Raw genomic sequence first — 14120 nt, 5'->3', positions numbered from 1 at the left:
TGAAAGTAAGACCAGACTTAGTGGAGACTAGTGACCTACAAATATCATAGGTGACATTTTATTACATATACTGTCATTTTAATAACCGAGTGTTTGTTTTAGCTTTCCAAATACATAGTTTTAATTGTGTTTCTTTATAGACACGTATAAGAGATTTTGTGTAAATGAAGAATCTGTTTACCAATATGTAATATGGTAATAAGCTCCCTTTTATAACCTTCAGGCAATCCAAATGCAATGTGCTTTGAATACGATGGAAAGCTGCTTTGGGTAGCAGGGGCCAGGGGGCTGGTGGTTTGCAAGTTATTTACATGACATCCCAGCTTGCTTATTTTTTTCTAACTCACTGGCTAAGCAAGATGTTGCTGGCTATTGGTTTTCATATTTCATAAAACCGGTCTCAAAGAATAGTGAGAAAGGGGGAAAGAGTCAAAGAATTATCTGCTGGGGGTCTGGGGGAGTTGGCCTCCACAGCACAGTGTGTCCTCGAGCTTCTGTGTTTCCTAGGACTTGGAAATTGATAGCGAGCCATTTTGTATTTGATTGCCCTACATGTTTGAACCCCAGCTAAACACCAGAACATAGACTATCTTATATTTCTATTATTATCATAGACATGATTACAGCAGTGAGTGTGTTTGGTTCAGGTGAGCTTGCTTTAAACACGCACCCTTGAACCTGGATGTGGTGGCTGTTGTTCATGCATATGAGGCCTTTCTAACATGCAGTGGTGTGTTCCTCTTAACAGAGCTGATGTTATGTGAGGAGCTACATTCAATATTACACTTGGTGCTCCAGGCTGGGAATATCATGAATGCCGTAAGTATAATCCTAAAGAAGATATCTAATCTGCCCATTGGCTGTCTGGCTGCAGGTGTGACGCATTTCTGTCTTCTTTAGGGAGGGTATGCCGGCAATGCTGTAGGATTTAAACTGTCCTCTCTACTCAAACTGGCGGACACGAAGGCAAACAAACCTGGAATGAATCTTCTGCATTTTGTAGCTCAGGTAAGTAGAAACAGGGAGAGTGTAAAGACGACCCCCCCCTCCCAGCATGAGATGGCTTCTCAATTAGGAAAAAGACAGAGTATGTCTAGCAAATTCTTGTTTTGGAAGCTTTTTGTGTGGATTGCCACTTTGTTCTATTGGAGGGGGCTGAGTGAGGGAGTCAGTAAGGCTGGCTTCGGAGACTAGGGTTGGATTCAAATGCAAGAGGTGACAATTTAGAGTTCATGCTTTAGCCATGGGACGCTGGCAGACATTTGCCTGGTCTAATGGCGTGACCAGGCTTTCTGTTCTAAGAAAGTAGGACACAGTGAAGGATGGGTTGAAGAAGAGCAAGAGCTAGGTCTGGGGAGACATCCTGGTGGTAGCTGTCTGATAACTTGGTGCAGGCTGGAAAGGGAATCCACTGTAGGGACCGAGTGTAGAAGGCTGGGTGTGGAAACCCCTGGGGTAAAGTGAATTTGATTTGCGATTAGTTTCTAGGGAACTGTACATGGGCGTGCTGTCTGTTATTGCAGAATTTGGACTGTGACTCTATCCATAGCTTCTTTCCTTTGGAATCTGGGGATGGAAACCAGGGTCTTACCATGCCAGGCAAGCAGCCTATCAAGAGAGTTTCCCTACCTCCACCCCCAGCCTCTAGTCCTCAGTACTTGGTTAAAAAGTCAATATTCAAAGCACTGAAGTGACAAACTGATTCCTTATCTAATTTGGAACACCATCTGGTGGAACTCTTTTGGACAGACCTGAGCATTGGCTCTCTATGGCTTGGCCCCTGCTCCTGTGGGAAGGAATCCCCTAAATGGTTCCTTCCCACTTGCCCTTCCCAAGTTAGCCTCCAAACAGCTGAAGAATCCAGACACCTCCTTGGCTTGTATGCCTCTCATTAAAGTTGGTTTACAAACTGGTTTAACAGTCAACAGCATCTCAAGCCTTCATCGACTTGCATGCCCATGGAGGTGGCTGGTATTTAGGCAGGGTATATTGGGTTTTCTCGGAAACAATGGGCGCTAAGCCGCTACCTCATTCCATTGAGTTTGAATGCACATGAGTTGAATTTCATGTGAGGATCGTCTGTCCTGGGAAGGTTAAAGGTATCTGAACAGTCTGGGGCAGTTCTGGTAAATCCTAGGAAGAATATCAGAGTTCATGTCTCAGGGGATTGCTTTCAACGTGATTTTTCAAGCTGAAAACTAAGTGTTGTTTCCCGAGGCTCTCTGAAGCTCTAAGGGAGTGAGGCTTCCCTCCCGGATTTATTCATCTGGTAAGAAGAATGTCTGCTTTTGTTCCAGGAAGCCCAGAAGCAAGATGCCATCCTTCTAAACTTCTCTGAGAAGTTGCAGCATGTGCAAGAGACATCGAGGTGAGCACAGAGGCAACTGTGAGCCTTGGTTTCCTAGATGACCCTTCTGTGAAAATGGTGGCGTGATGAACGCTCAGATTCCAGTCTGAACTCTGAAATGTTTTCTCTTATTGAACTTTTGAGTTTCCTTTCCATGTGCTTGGGGTGTGTGTGTGTGTGTGTGTGTGTGTGTGTGTGTAATTTGGGACTTTGAACAATTAATTGTTATTTTTAAACCGAAAGAAACCACTTTAGTCTATGCTAAAGAGTATCATTCAGTCTAAGAAAAATAGGGATTAGGGATTCAAATCCCTCCCACACCCAAGAGGCTGAAAGCGCTTAGCTTGGGAGTCAGTTTAGATCAAACTTGTAGAGCCATACATCACTGTTTCCCCATGGACTTGAATGTGGTACATTTATTTTCTATTGTAGTTGAAGAGTTTGGAACCACACCAAGGCCTGTGAAAGGACTTGATTCTAAATTAGTCACTCGGTTTTACAGAGAAAGTGTCTACGAAGCATGAAGCCCTAATTACATTACTCTAATGTGCTTCTAAACTTAATATAGAAGATGCATGCTTTAATGCAACAGTGATCTGTGTGGATATCACCTCCAGTGTGTTCTTTAACTTATAATAGGCCCAGGTAGCCAACACTGAAATTAATCAGTTCCTCCAGAAAAAAAAAAAAGTCTTGATTTTTCACATTTGCTGATGTCTGAGCCTTCAATACTGCTAACCTGGCTGGTTTCTGACCGCTGGCTCCGAGCTACTTACTATAAAGTTGAGAAGAAATCCGCAGGGTTGCCTCCGGTGAGCTGGCTCGGCTTACCACTGCTTGGATCGGCCAAATTAATATGAGATACTTTGTCTTCTTTTTAATGAGGTCTTACTTTGTTGCCCAGGCTGGCCTGGAATCCCTGAGCTGAAATGACCCTCCTGCCTCAGCTTCTTGAGAATCTGGGACTGTAGGCTATCTGCTAACATGCCTGTCTATATAATGTCCTCATTATTCGAGGGACTGTAGTTGCCATGACAGCATGAACCATCTACAAATAAGGAAATAAACCACAACTCAATCCTGTCATTAGACAGTGTCTGCTACTGACATCCAAACAGGAGGATTACCATTACAAAGATTAAACACCTCATAATTCATGTTTACAGTTCACTAGATTATGCTCCAAGAAAAACAAACATAAGATACAAACTTTTTTAAACCCCTAATAGAAACTAATATGCAAGTATTTTTACTGTATTAATACTATAGAAATATATATAGAGAGAAAAATGAATGTATTTTTGAGCTAGCATTTCTTGTTTGTATTGGATAGCTTTAACTAAACATCATAGTCTTAGAGAAACTCCTCCCAGCAGGGTTTGTTTATGTGAAGTGGAAGGTGAGCGACATGCGTGAAATCTAATGACTTCTCCAATGGACACCAGTGGCCAGTAAATGCAACCCTAAAATTCATAATGTCAACATGAATGCATCCAAATATACAAAATTCCCCTGGATTTTGGGTTCTGCCTGTTCCCTTCCCTGCTGACACAACCTGTTGTGGGCATTCTGCTGGTCTTGATTCAATGGCTAGAACCAAGTCCAGCTGCTCATTTGCAGAGCATGAGCCATGTTGTTGTCGTTGGCCATGTTTCCGTTCTCTGTAACGTATAGGGAGAGGTAGAATCTGGCCGCCTGTGACCTGTTAGAGGAAGTCTAAAAGTCAGCCTCCATTGCCTGCGTCCTTGTCAGTTAGAAGAGCATCCTAACACAGGGAAGGCAGCTGCTCCGCATCTCACTGGATTTTAGTCATGATGCTTGTCGCACAGAGGTGCTGAGACCTCCTGTGTGAAAAGTAATTCCAGCCCTGTGGGCTGGGCTGGTTGTCAGCCTGCTTTCATTAATTCTTGCGTGTTGAGGAAGCACTGAATGTCTTGGAGACTCACTCAGAATTAAACACAAAAGTGGGTAAATGTGACCCCAGTGGCTGTCCTGTTCCAGGCTTGGTGCCCTGGTGCCAGCTGCCCACTCCCCCCTTCCTTCTGCAGATTATCTCTGGATATCACCGAGGCAGAGCTGCACTCTCTCTTTGTCAGAACGAAATCGCTGCAGGAAAACATCCAGCGGGACCAGGAGCTGTGCCAGCAGATGGAAGACTTCCTCCAGGTCAGCCCCTCTTAGCATCCAGCAATCTCAGCAGGCCTGCCTGTTTGATTTGTGCAGGCAGCAAGCGCCCAATCATGCTTTTACCCCAAGTGCGTAGGAGGATCCTCGCACCCCACTGCCCTTCAATGGCAGAGGATGTGCAGCGATGATGATCCTAGCAGGAGAAATGGCTTCTGATGATGGTGCCTGGGTCTTCTGATTACTCTTCCCTGCACCGAAATGGCAGCAGCCTCTCTCCCTGAGACCCTGCCTGGCACCTTGAGATTTGATTCTGTAGCCTTCATATTTTTGGACAATGAGAGAGAGTCCCATAGAACATCCAGACACTGGAGTTCTTGGGCTGATACGCCTCATGTTTCTGTAGAAGAGCGAGACACATCGTACCTGTGAGATTTCTGCTGGGAGCAGCAGGGCACACATAGCTTAGGTACCCATCAGCACATGAATATGTCATCAGCCCACAGGGTGTGGCAGGAGCCACTCTGAATAACATCAACAAAAACCAGTAGAGTGGATGTGTTTGTGACAGCTCAGGATGACTCACTAATCACATAGTCTGACGTGCTTCTTTTTTTTTTTTTTTTGGCCTTCCTTATTTAAAAACCAAAGCCAAACCTCCATTCTCTTTCGTTCAGCCCCCCCATGAGACCCCTGAGCCAAGGCAGGGCTGCCCTGGGGGGCGGGGGGAGGCAAAGCTGGATACTTGCCCATCAAAGTCTTCACTGCTTTGAAACCAAGGCCTTCTTTCTGCCTGCTAGGCAGGGGCTGTGTATACCACCCACGGTGCAACTGCAGCCCAGAGGCTGCTGCCATCTCTCAGTGCAGAGCAGTACCAAGCACAGTCAGGTGCATGAAGTGCTGGTTCTGTGCAGCATGCTATAGAATTCATGGCATCCAACTCCACTGTGGCTGTTTTTCCAGCCAGTGTTTAGAGTGTTTGGCTGTCTCAGGTGCGGAGGGCAACATGGGCTCTGTTAGGCTGTTTCTTCCTGGTATCCATCCATCCATCCTCACAGGGTCTGCGGCTAAGTCATAGGAGGTGTGTGTTCTTGTCAGGAGGCCCGCTCTTCCACAGTTGTTCTTAGCTGTTTGCCCTGCAGAAGAGCGATGGACAAAGCATTATCTTTCTGTGAATACCCTCTTCTCTGCGAAGCCACATCAGGAAGGCTCTCGCTGCCTCGGGCCATCAGCTCAGGTGGTCTCTCTCTCTCTCTCTCTCTCTCTCTCTCTCTCTCTCTCTCTGGTTTCACTTTCCTAAATAGTTTTTGTTTCCCACCATCCCTAGAATGTAACTGGTTAAGCACAGGCTTGCTAAGGTGAAAGCCGTTGAACTGGTACACTTCTGCTGTGTAGCTGGCTAAGTGTTCCCTCCTCCAAGGAGGGCAACCTGTTTCTTTCCTATAGCTTAGGCCTAGCCCTTCACTCCAAAAGAACTTTCTCACAGGTAGACTTTCTTAAGATACACACATACTTGTCATTTCACGAAATAATATGCTTCCTACATTCCTTCTCATATAAGCTTAGTAAATATGGCAGTAATGAAAGTCGTCCATGCAGCAGCTCAAACATTCAGCCCCCTTTCTCTCCACACACAGCTACCTCATTATGGCTCAGAGGCAGTCACTAACCTGTATCAGGGAACTATGCCTTGTGACCCTTGGACATCACCAGCCCACTCTCTATGACTTGGGAATGTACTGGGGACACACAGGCTTCTGTCACACCGAGGACTTTGATGAAGTAGCACTGAAATTCTTGGCAGCCATAGCCCAGAGGAGCCAAGGAACAGTAGGGACTGGGATAGGACCTACCTGAATCTCCTAGGGAGTTCTAATACACCCCAAACCTGCTGCATGTGGGGTACAGCTGCTCAGGGAGTACTCCAGTCTCCCATCCTGGGCAGTAGGGACAGTGACCTAATAGAGTGTATTTGGGATGGAGTGTAGCTCCCCTCTCAGCAGAACAGCATGGGCAGCTTGTCAGGACAAGTTAACTTCCGAGACTTCAGCCCAAAGGAGAGTCTGTTTTAAGAGGAGGAAAAGCAAATACAACAGAAATTCTAAATGACAGGGGCTGGTGAGATGGCTCAGTGGGTAAGAGCACCCGACTGCTCTTCCTAAGGTCCAGAGTTCAAATCCCAGCAACCACATGGTGGCTCACAACCATCTGTAACAAGATCTGACTCCCTCTTCTGGAGTGTCTGAAGACAGCTACAGTGTACTTACATATAATAAATAAATAAATCTTTTAAAAAAAAAAAGAAATTCTAATTGACGACAAGCTGTTTGCCTTGGCAACTTCTCTAAGGGTCTTAAAGGGGAAAATCTTGGTTAATGACATTCTACATGAGGGTTATGGCTCCATGTTGATTTACTTAGAGACAGGGTCTCACTGTGTAACCCAGCTGGCTTTGAACTCCCTGTCCCTCAGTCTCCAACTCCCAAACGCTGGGATTACAGGTGTGCACAACCCCTTCTGGCTCCTTTTGTTCATTTTGTGGCCTCTGGGTCTCCGGTAGGAGGTCGCCTTGTTCCCTTGAGCTTTGGTTTGAGTTGACTCGTTTTCCTTTTGGCTCCGAGCGGCCTTTGCAGCCTTCCCTTTCCAGAAACCTGAAATGGAACCCCGGTAGCGCGTCCACCTCAGCTGACCTTGCTTACCACATGCGTCCCTGTTTGTTTCCCTGTAGTTTGCTGTGGAGAAGTTGGCGGAGCTGGAACTCTGGAAACGGGAGCTGCAGGGCGAAGCTCACACCCTTATAGACTTTTTCTGTGAAGACAAAGAAACCATGAAACTGGATGAATGCTTCCAGATATTCAGAGACTTCTGTACCAGATTCAACAAAGCAGTTAAGGTATGACTGGTGGCACTGCCCTGTTCCCAGGGTCCTTGGGATTTTCATTTTCCTGCTTACTGACCTACCTCTGCCTGTGGCAGAAAGATGGTCATCAGTTCTTTGGTTTCAGGACCGTCTGGCCAGGTGGCATGCCAGGCTCATGGCCTGGGTGAGTAGGAGGTGACTCTGTTGTAGTATCAGGACTCTGGCATGGTGGCCTCTGGCCTTTGCTGCTCATACAGCATGCAGAATGCCCTAGAAACATTTTGCTAGCCAACACTGCTTATGGTAATGGGACTTGGAAGTTTCCTGCACATTTGACTCTTTTTCTCAGCCCCTCCCTAGGAGGAAATGTCAGCCTCTAGGGAGGTTTGAATAGCCTAGAAGTGGTCTCTTAATTCAATTCAGAAGTCAGAAAACTTCCCAGGTTGTTGGTCCTTGGTAAAGGAAACATTTATCTGAGAATGGGAACACTACAGCCTCTCCTCTCTGACAGCATCTCTCTCAGATCTCATTATTTTAGGTGACACTGAGGGACCAGCTACTCCTGATTCATCTGCTGGCCATATTTGATTTACTTACCTGCCTACTTGTTGATTTACAGTGTAGGATTCAACCTAGGGCTTGCACTGTTTCTAACAGAAACTGTTCGCATTTCTTCATAATTCCTTCGGGTTCCTCTCCACTCCTTTATTTCAATGAGGGAGGCGAGCTGAACCCGCTGCCATGTTAACATGCTTCTATCCAAGCAGTGAGCTCAGCTGTGGGAGGCCGTGGGGGGTAGCCGAAGCCAAAATGACTCTGAGGCTCTTACTCTCCATCCAGATACTGCAGGCCTGTGAGGCCACTGTGGATGTTCATGCCCAGTGGTCATGAGAGACAGGGCCTGGACCACCACCACTGTGTGAAGGCTTAAGATAACAATACCAAGAGTTTGGGGACCCTGGGGAGGCTGTGGCTGGAGTTGCAGGAGCCAAGACTCCCCAGGCAGAGCTCCACAGGGACTTGGAAAGGAAAGCCCACTGGAAGAGGAAGCTTATTGTCAAATAAAAGCTGCTAACAATAACAGAGCCGAGGTGTCTGCATAACCACATGGTTTCATGGGCTTCAGGACCCAAAAGAAACTCATGAGCTACTTCACAAGTGTAACCCATGTCTGCATACTTAAAACGCCTGCAGATTCAGCCAACCACAAATTGAAAATAGTGTTTAAAGATTATATCTGTGCCAAATGTCTAAAGGTTTTTTTTGTTATGCCTTAAACAGTGCATATGTAACTCTTACACAGCATTAGCTATAAATAATTTAGAGTCAATGTAAGTCATATATGAGGATATGCATGCAATATATGTAAATTCTGTTGTATTTTGTATCAGAGACTTGAGCATCCTCAGATTTGGTATCTAAGTGGGAAACGGGAGTAAGTCCCTGACGGGGACAACATAAGAGATCACACAGAGAAGTGAAGGACACTCTGAAGTCTGCATTTGGGTTCTGTGTCTCCGGGAAAGGTTGCTTGCTTTCTAGTCTAGGTGGCTGAAGGATTGTAAAGTGCGCCTATTTCTCTTCTCTGACTGTAGGGATGGACCTGGGCCTGAGGGACAGAGCCCTCCCCTCTGCCTCAGGCTGTGGCTGGCAGAGCCACCAGGGCATATTTGTTCATTTAGTTTCATCCAGAAGCACTCAAAGAACGCAGTGAAAGGCAACTCTCAATGTCTTCAGCACATGCTTATATACCCAAATCAGTGGGAGATAGAATGTTCTGATTGAGAGTGTACGTGTATTAACTTAGAGAGGAGAATGGATAGAGCCACACGACTGGCTTGTACAACTCTGGGTACACTCTTATAGCATCCGTGGTCTCTACATCTCTACAATTGCCTAGGTGGCTTGGCTGGAGTTGAGACTTTGTGGATATACGGAATCATAGCCCATGTGGGAAGCTGGAAGTTGGGCCGAGGGATCAAATGAGAATGGTAGACAGATTGTTGGTGCAAAGCCTAGCATGTCCCTTTGTCCGATCCATAAGTTGCTTCAGGAATTTTGCTCACCCTACACACACACACACACACACACACACACGTACAGAAGAAGGCAGGATCTGTGTGGGATAGGACCCACAGCTGTCTATGAAAGTACCTCTCATTAAATGTCACAGTGAGTGGGCCTAGTACTGCACCCAGGCTCCCTGTGTCTCATGCTGGCGTCTCTCCACTCTATTAGGACAATCATGACCGGGAGGAACAGGAGCGGAAGCAGCTGCAGAGGCAGAAGGAGATGGAACAGAAGCGGTATTCCTGGACAACTGGGGAACTCGGGAGCTTTGGCAGGAGCAGCAGTGAGAATGACGTGCAGATGCTAGCTAAGACGGGCACAGAAGACCTGCCCTCCTTCCTGAAGCCCAGGCCCAACAGCCCCTCCTACCGGCCCCCCAACACACGTCGCTCCCGCCTCTCCCTGGGCATCTCTGCTGACCGGGAGCTTTTGACCTTCCTGGAGAGTGCCACCAGCAGTCCAGAGGACCCCAACAAATTCAACAGTTTGCCCCGGAGCAGTCCCCGGCAAGCTCGGCCCACCATCGCCTGGATGGAACCCAGAGAACAACAGAGCCACGGCCCTAACTTTACACATGAACCTCAGGCCTCAAAGATCCAGGAGAAAGTTTCCCCTCCCCCTGCTTGGCAAAATCGGCTTCCAACAACCTGGCCGGAGGAGCCTGCTTCTCCTTTCCCACCGGCTGGGCGGGGCAGGCCGAGCCTCCGAAAAAGGAACAGTGAACCTGTGGGCTTGGGTCCCACACAAAGCCCTCCACTCTTACCATTGGATCTGGGTGTTAGGGAGCATGAGTTGGTCACAGGGCTGACCCAGTTTGACCTCCAGAGTCCCAAGAGCCTGGAGGAAGCATCCCAACTGACTCTGAATGACTTCTGTCCCACAAAGCTGCCATCTTCAGGGGATAGGAGCTCACAGCCCTTTGCTGCTGGCGGTGACAGTCTCCCACCCAAGGACACAGACACCCAGGAGGTTCTCAGCCCAGCTGGGGAGGACGACAGGACCATCTCTGATGAACCCAGCAGTGAGGCTCTCGTGTCTGTGGTTGTCACCGACACTGAAGATAAGGATGCTGGATCTCCGTTATATGTCTCAGATACCACAGACTGCTCACTGACTCTGGACTGCTCCGAGGGAATGGACTCCAGAGCCGGAGGAGACAAGCAAGAGGAAGAGAAGGAAGGGGATGGCTCAGTGTCCTCTGGGGCTGGAGAGGCAGGAAGCAGCCAGGTTTCCTCCAACCCTGCTTCCAGCCCCCCTGGGGAGGTTGCTGCTCCAAAATCCAGTAAGAGTGAACTGAGCTGCCAAGGTGTCCTTCCGAAGGACAGACCCAGCAGAGGGAAGGATGCTATAGCACCAAAGAGAAATTCCTTCAAAGAGGCTTCAGTGGGGGCTTCAAAGCCTGTCAGTGCTCGGCGCAGCCAAGGGGTAGCAACTAAGCCTGTGCGAACCTTGAACTCCTCCGAGAACGAACATATGCGCAAAGTGGTCCCTATCTCCAAGTCCAGCAGGGGAGCCGGGCCCTGGAAGCGGCCGGAACCGACACCCAAGGCTACCCCTCGGGAGACACCCAGCAGCACAGACACACCGCTATCACGAAGGAGCTCAGTGCGAGGAACTTCAGACACTTCGCCCAGGAGGCCCCAGGTGAGTGGATCTGGGGCAGAGGAGCCCAGGCTGCCCCGCTCGAGTGGCAGCATCAGTGGACGGCCAGGGAAGGACGCCCCGCTGCAGCCCAGAGCCTCGTTCAGGAAGCCCAGCGCCAAGCCCCTCAGAAACATCCCCAGGCAGAAACCTGAAGAAAACAAGGTCAGCAGCCCCAACTCTCCTGACCCTGAGAGTCCCAAGGAAGAGCCCAAGGCTCCTCAGGCTACGGGTGTCTCTCGAGCCCTTCCCCCCATCCCAAGTTTTGCTCGAAATACGGTGGCCTCATCATCTCGGAGCCTGCGAACGGATGCTCCACCCGCGGCCAGAACCACTGGCCTCACCAGGACAGTCTCCCAGCGGCAGCTTAGGGTCAAAAGTGGCTCTGAGGATTCTGCCTCCAAGGACATTGGCACTTTGAAGAGGGCCAGCAGTGCTCGGGCCTCCAAGAAGTGTCCTGAATCTGCTGGGGGTTCAAGTGCCAATGTAGAAACCCCACTGAAGGGCAGAGGGACGACGGAAAGATCCTCTCTCAGACTGAAGGACTCGGGGCAGGCCACCCTCGGGAGGATCCTCCGTCCCCTGCAGAAATGATGTCGCCTGTCTGCATCTCTGCCTTGTGGGATGTTAGCTGCTGGGACTGGCTGCTGGGGTGGGGGGAGGGAGGACACAGAGGCCAGTCTTAAACATCTTGTTACACATCAAGCAATGCACTGGTGCCACCTGCTTAAAGGTCACGTCACTAAAGGTACAAGGAGAGCTATAGCCTGCTGTGCAGACTTCTGCTTCGAAATCAATGCTGAGAGTATCCTTATTCTGCACAGTACTTTGTCAGGGGCTGGCATCTCCTGTCACTCATACTCAGGACCCTATCCCTAACTCCTGCCCCGAGACAAAGATCCAATAATAGTCTGGACATGTAAGATGACAATTCTTATGTAACAAGTAAAAAAAAAATTTCTGGCCAGTTTTTATATATCAAAGACTTATTTTTTAATATTATAAAAATAAAAAAGATGTTTTAGTTCCTTTTTCAGAGTGAAATGCCTCCCAGGAATGGGGGGATTATCCTTAATATGAAACTGTTTGTACCTTCACCCCCACGCCCTGCCTCTGGGTTCCATCAGCGTGTATGTAGGAGAACACACACCATACCTAGCCAAGGGTGGCCTCTCACAAGCTCTTGGGTAGTTGTACGGTTGAGGCTGTCTCCTTGAGAACTTTCTGGCTAGCTAGTGTGTGAGTTCTCCTCAAATGACTCTGGGTGAGGATTTCATGTGAATAAGGAGGGGCGTCAGATGTGTATGGGTAAAAATCTGATGTTACTATGAGTTTAAGGGGGCCCCAAGGGTGTGACGCCCATGGCGGGGAGCCCATGGCTATAGGGAAGTTTGCCCTGAAGATAGGAGCAACTGTGTAGGGTGCTGGATTCCCCTCAGTCCATGTCATGTCCTAGTGAGAAGACAGCAAGGGCTGCCCAGCTGAGTAGGCCCTTCCCATGAGTGCAATGGTGGCCACTCGCTTCTGTTTGCTCCGGGTGGAGAGGGAAATGACCCTTTTTGTGGGTCAGGCTTCCTTCTCTTCTGGGGCCTCAGTACCCCACCCCCACCTGCTATTCTATTTGATTTTGCTTTTAGAGACTAGGTCTCACAATGTAGTCTAGGCTGGCCTCTTACTTGCAATCCTCTGCCTTAGCTTCTGAGTGCTAGGATAGCAGGTACAAGGCACCAGGCCCAGCTTAGGGATACTTCGTGGTGTCAGCCTGTCTTCCTTGGTACAGCGCTTCTCAAGTCCAACTGAGAGAAGCCCAGTCATGGTTGTTTATTTTAAATAGACTCTTACCCCCCAAGAAACACTGACTTCTGACTTCAGGAATCTTAACACTGGGGAAATCTGTGCAGGAGATAGGCATCGTGCAAGCAGAAGTTCTTACCCAATGCTCTTTTTACTACTTTTCTATTAAACCCAGGAAATAGAGAAGAAAGGGGGGAAAAAAAGCTTGAAATAAAAGCCCTGCCCCCTTCTTTCTGAGTCACTTCTTAGTGACTTTAGATCAGACACTGGTGACTGGGTGGGCTAGGTCAGCGTGTCCCACTGTGAGGTGACTGCGGAGGCTGCTATGGTCTCCTTTCGGGAAGCCTCTCCATCTTTGCCTAGGAACTGAGCTGCTGTCCCTGAGCTGCAGTAGTTGAACAGTACAGTGGCAGAGATAGACTGCAGTCACCACCTCTTGTTAAAAACAGCCCTGAGCAGCAATGTCTGGGCAGCTAGGAAGCCCCTCCAGCAATCTGTTCCCCTCTGGAACCCTCCAGAACCAGATGGATAAAACTGTTTCAAACAGAAGGCCTGTGGGTGGGTGGGAACGGATGAGAGAAGCCATATGCTGACGGGTTTGTGAATGGTGAATGAGTAGCCCCAAGGGAGGGCCCAGGGACCCATCCTGTGCTGTATTCCAACACCGCTTTCGTTCGTTACAAGCATCTACTCTCCCTAAGTGTCTGTCTCCCAGCCCATAGAAGTGCGTCAAGCCCTTCATGATGGTTTCCAGGAAACCATCAAGCTACCCAGTCACCCTGTGTCTGTTTCTGATGTGGCTTCTAGGACCCTCGGCAGAGGCTGAGGAGCCTCCAGAGAAGCCTGTTGGTATGGTGCTGTCAGATCACATTGACTGCGTGCTTGGGAAAGCAGTGGTGTCCCCGGCCCTGTGCACACGTGGGTGGACAGGTGGTCAGTCTCTTGCTACCTTTTATATACTGTAAGTTTGGGAGAATCATCTACGCAGCAGAGAAATGTCAATACCTTTCTACATGCGTTTGTTGAGGATGCGCTGAATGCATTTTAAGGTCCTTTTTTACGTACTTTACGGAACAGGTAGTTTTAATAAAGTTGTTTGGAGGAGTTATACCTATGCTGTGCCTTTGCACATGTGTCTTAGTTGCCCTGCCAGGAGAGTGTTTAATCTCTTTCCCTGAAAGAAGGTGAGGTGTGGGAAGAAAGGGGGAGGGTATGGAAATCTTGTCCTCCAAAGGCTCGAGAGTCAGAATAAATTTCTGTGGGATGTCTTGGCATTGGTTCCAT

At 48.5% G+C, this 14120-nt stretch overlaps 1 protein-coding gene across 2 annotated transcripts in view; it reads left to right on the top strand.

Moving 5' to 3' along the window:
- Fhdc1 (FH2 domain containing 1) overlaps positions 1-13950 on the top strand; it is a 38680-nt gene extending 24730 nt beyond the window's left edge. For both annotated transcript variants that reach the window (XM_021158948.2, XM_021158950.1), the window contains exons 7-12: positions 749-819; positions 901-1008; positions 2298-2368; positions 4396-4513; positions 7200-7364; positions 9570-13950. In XM_021158948.2, the coding sequence (XP_021014607.1) occupies positions 749-819; positions 901-1008; positions 2298-2368; positions 4396-4513; positions 7200-7364; positions 9570-11636 (2600 nt within the window). In that variant the 3' untranslated portion in view covers positions 11637-13950. The remainder of the gene's footprint in view (positions 1-748; positions 820-900; positions 1009-2297; positions 2369-4395; positions 4514-7199; positions 7365-9569) is intronic.
- Positions 13951-14120: the final 170 nt, after the last annotated feature.

This window comes from Mus caroli, chromosome 3, assembly GCF_900094665.2.
Source record: "Mus caroli chromosome 3, CAROLI_EIJ_v1.1, whole genome shotgun sequence".
In the NCBI taxonomy this organism is placed as follows: Eukaryota; Metazoa; Chordata; class Mammalia; order Rodentia; family Muridae; genus Mus; species Mus caroli.
The sequence above is the reverse complement of the archived record's forward strand: the minus strand, read 5'-3'. Positions and strand labels throughout refer to the sequence as shown.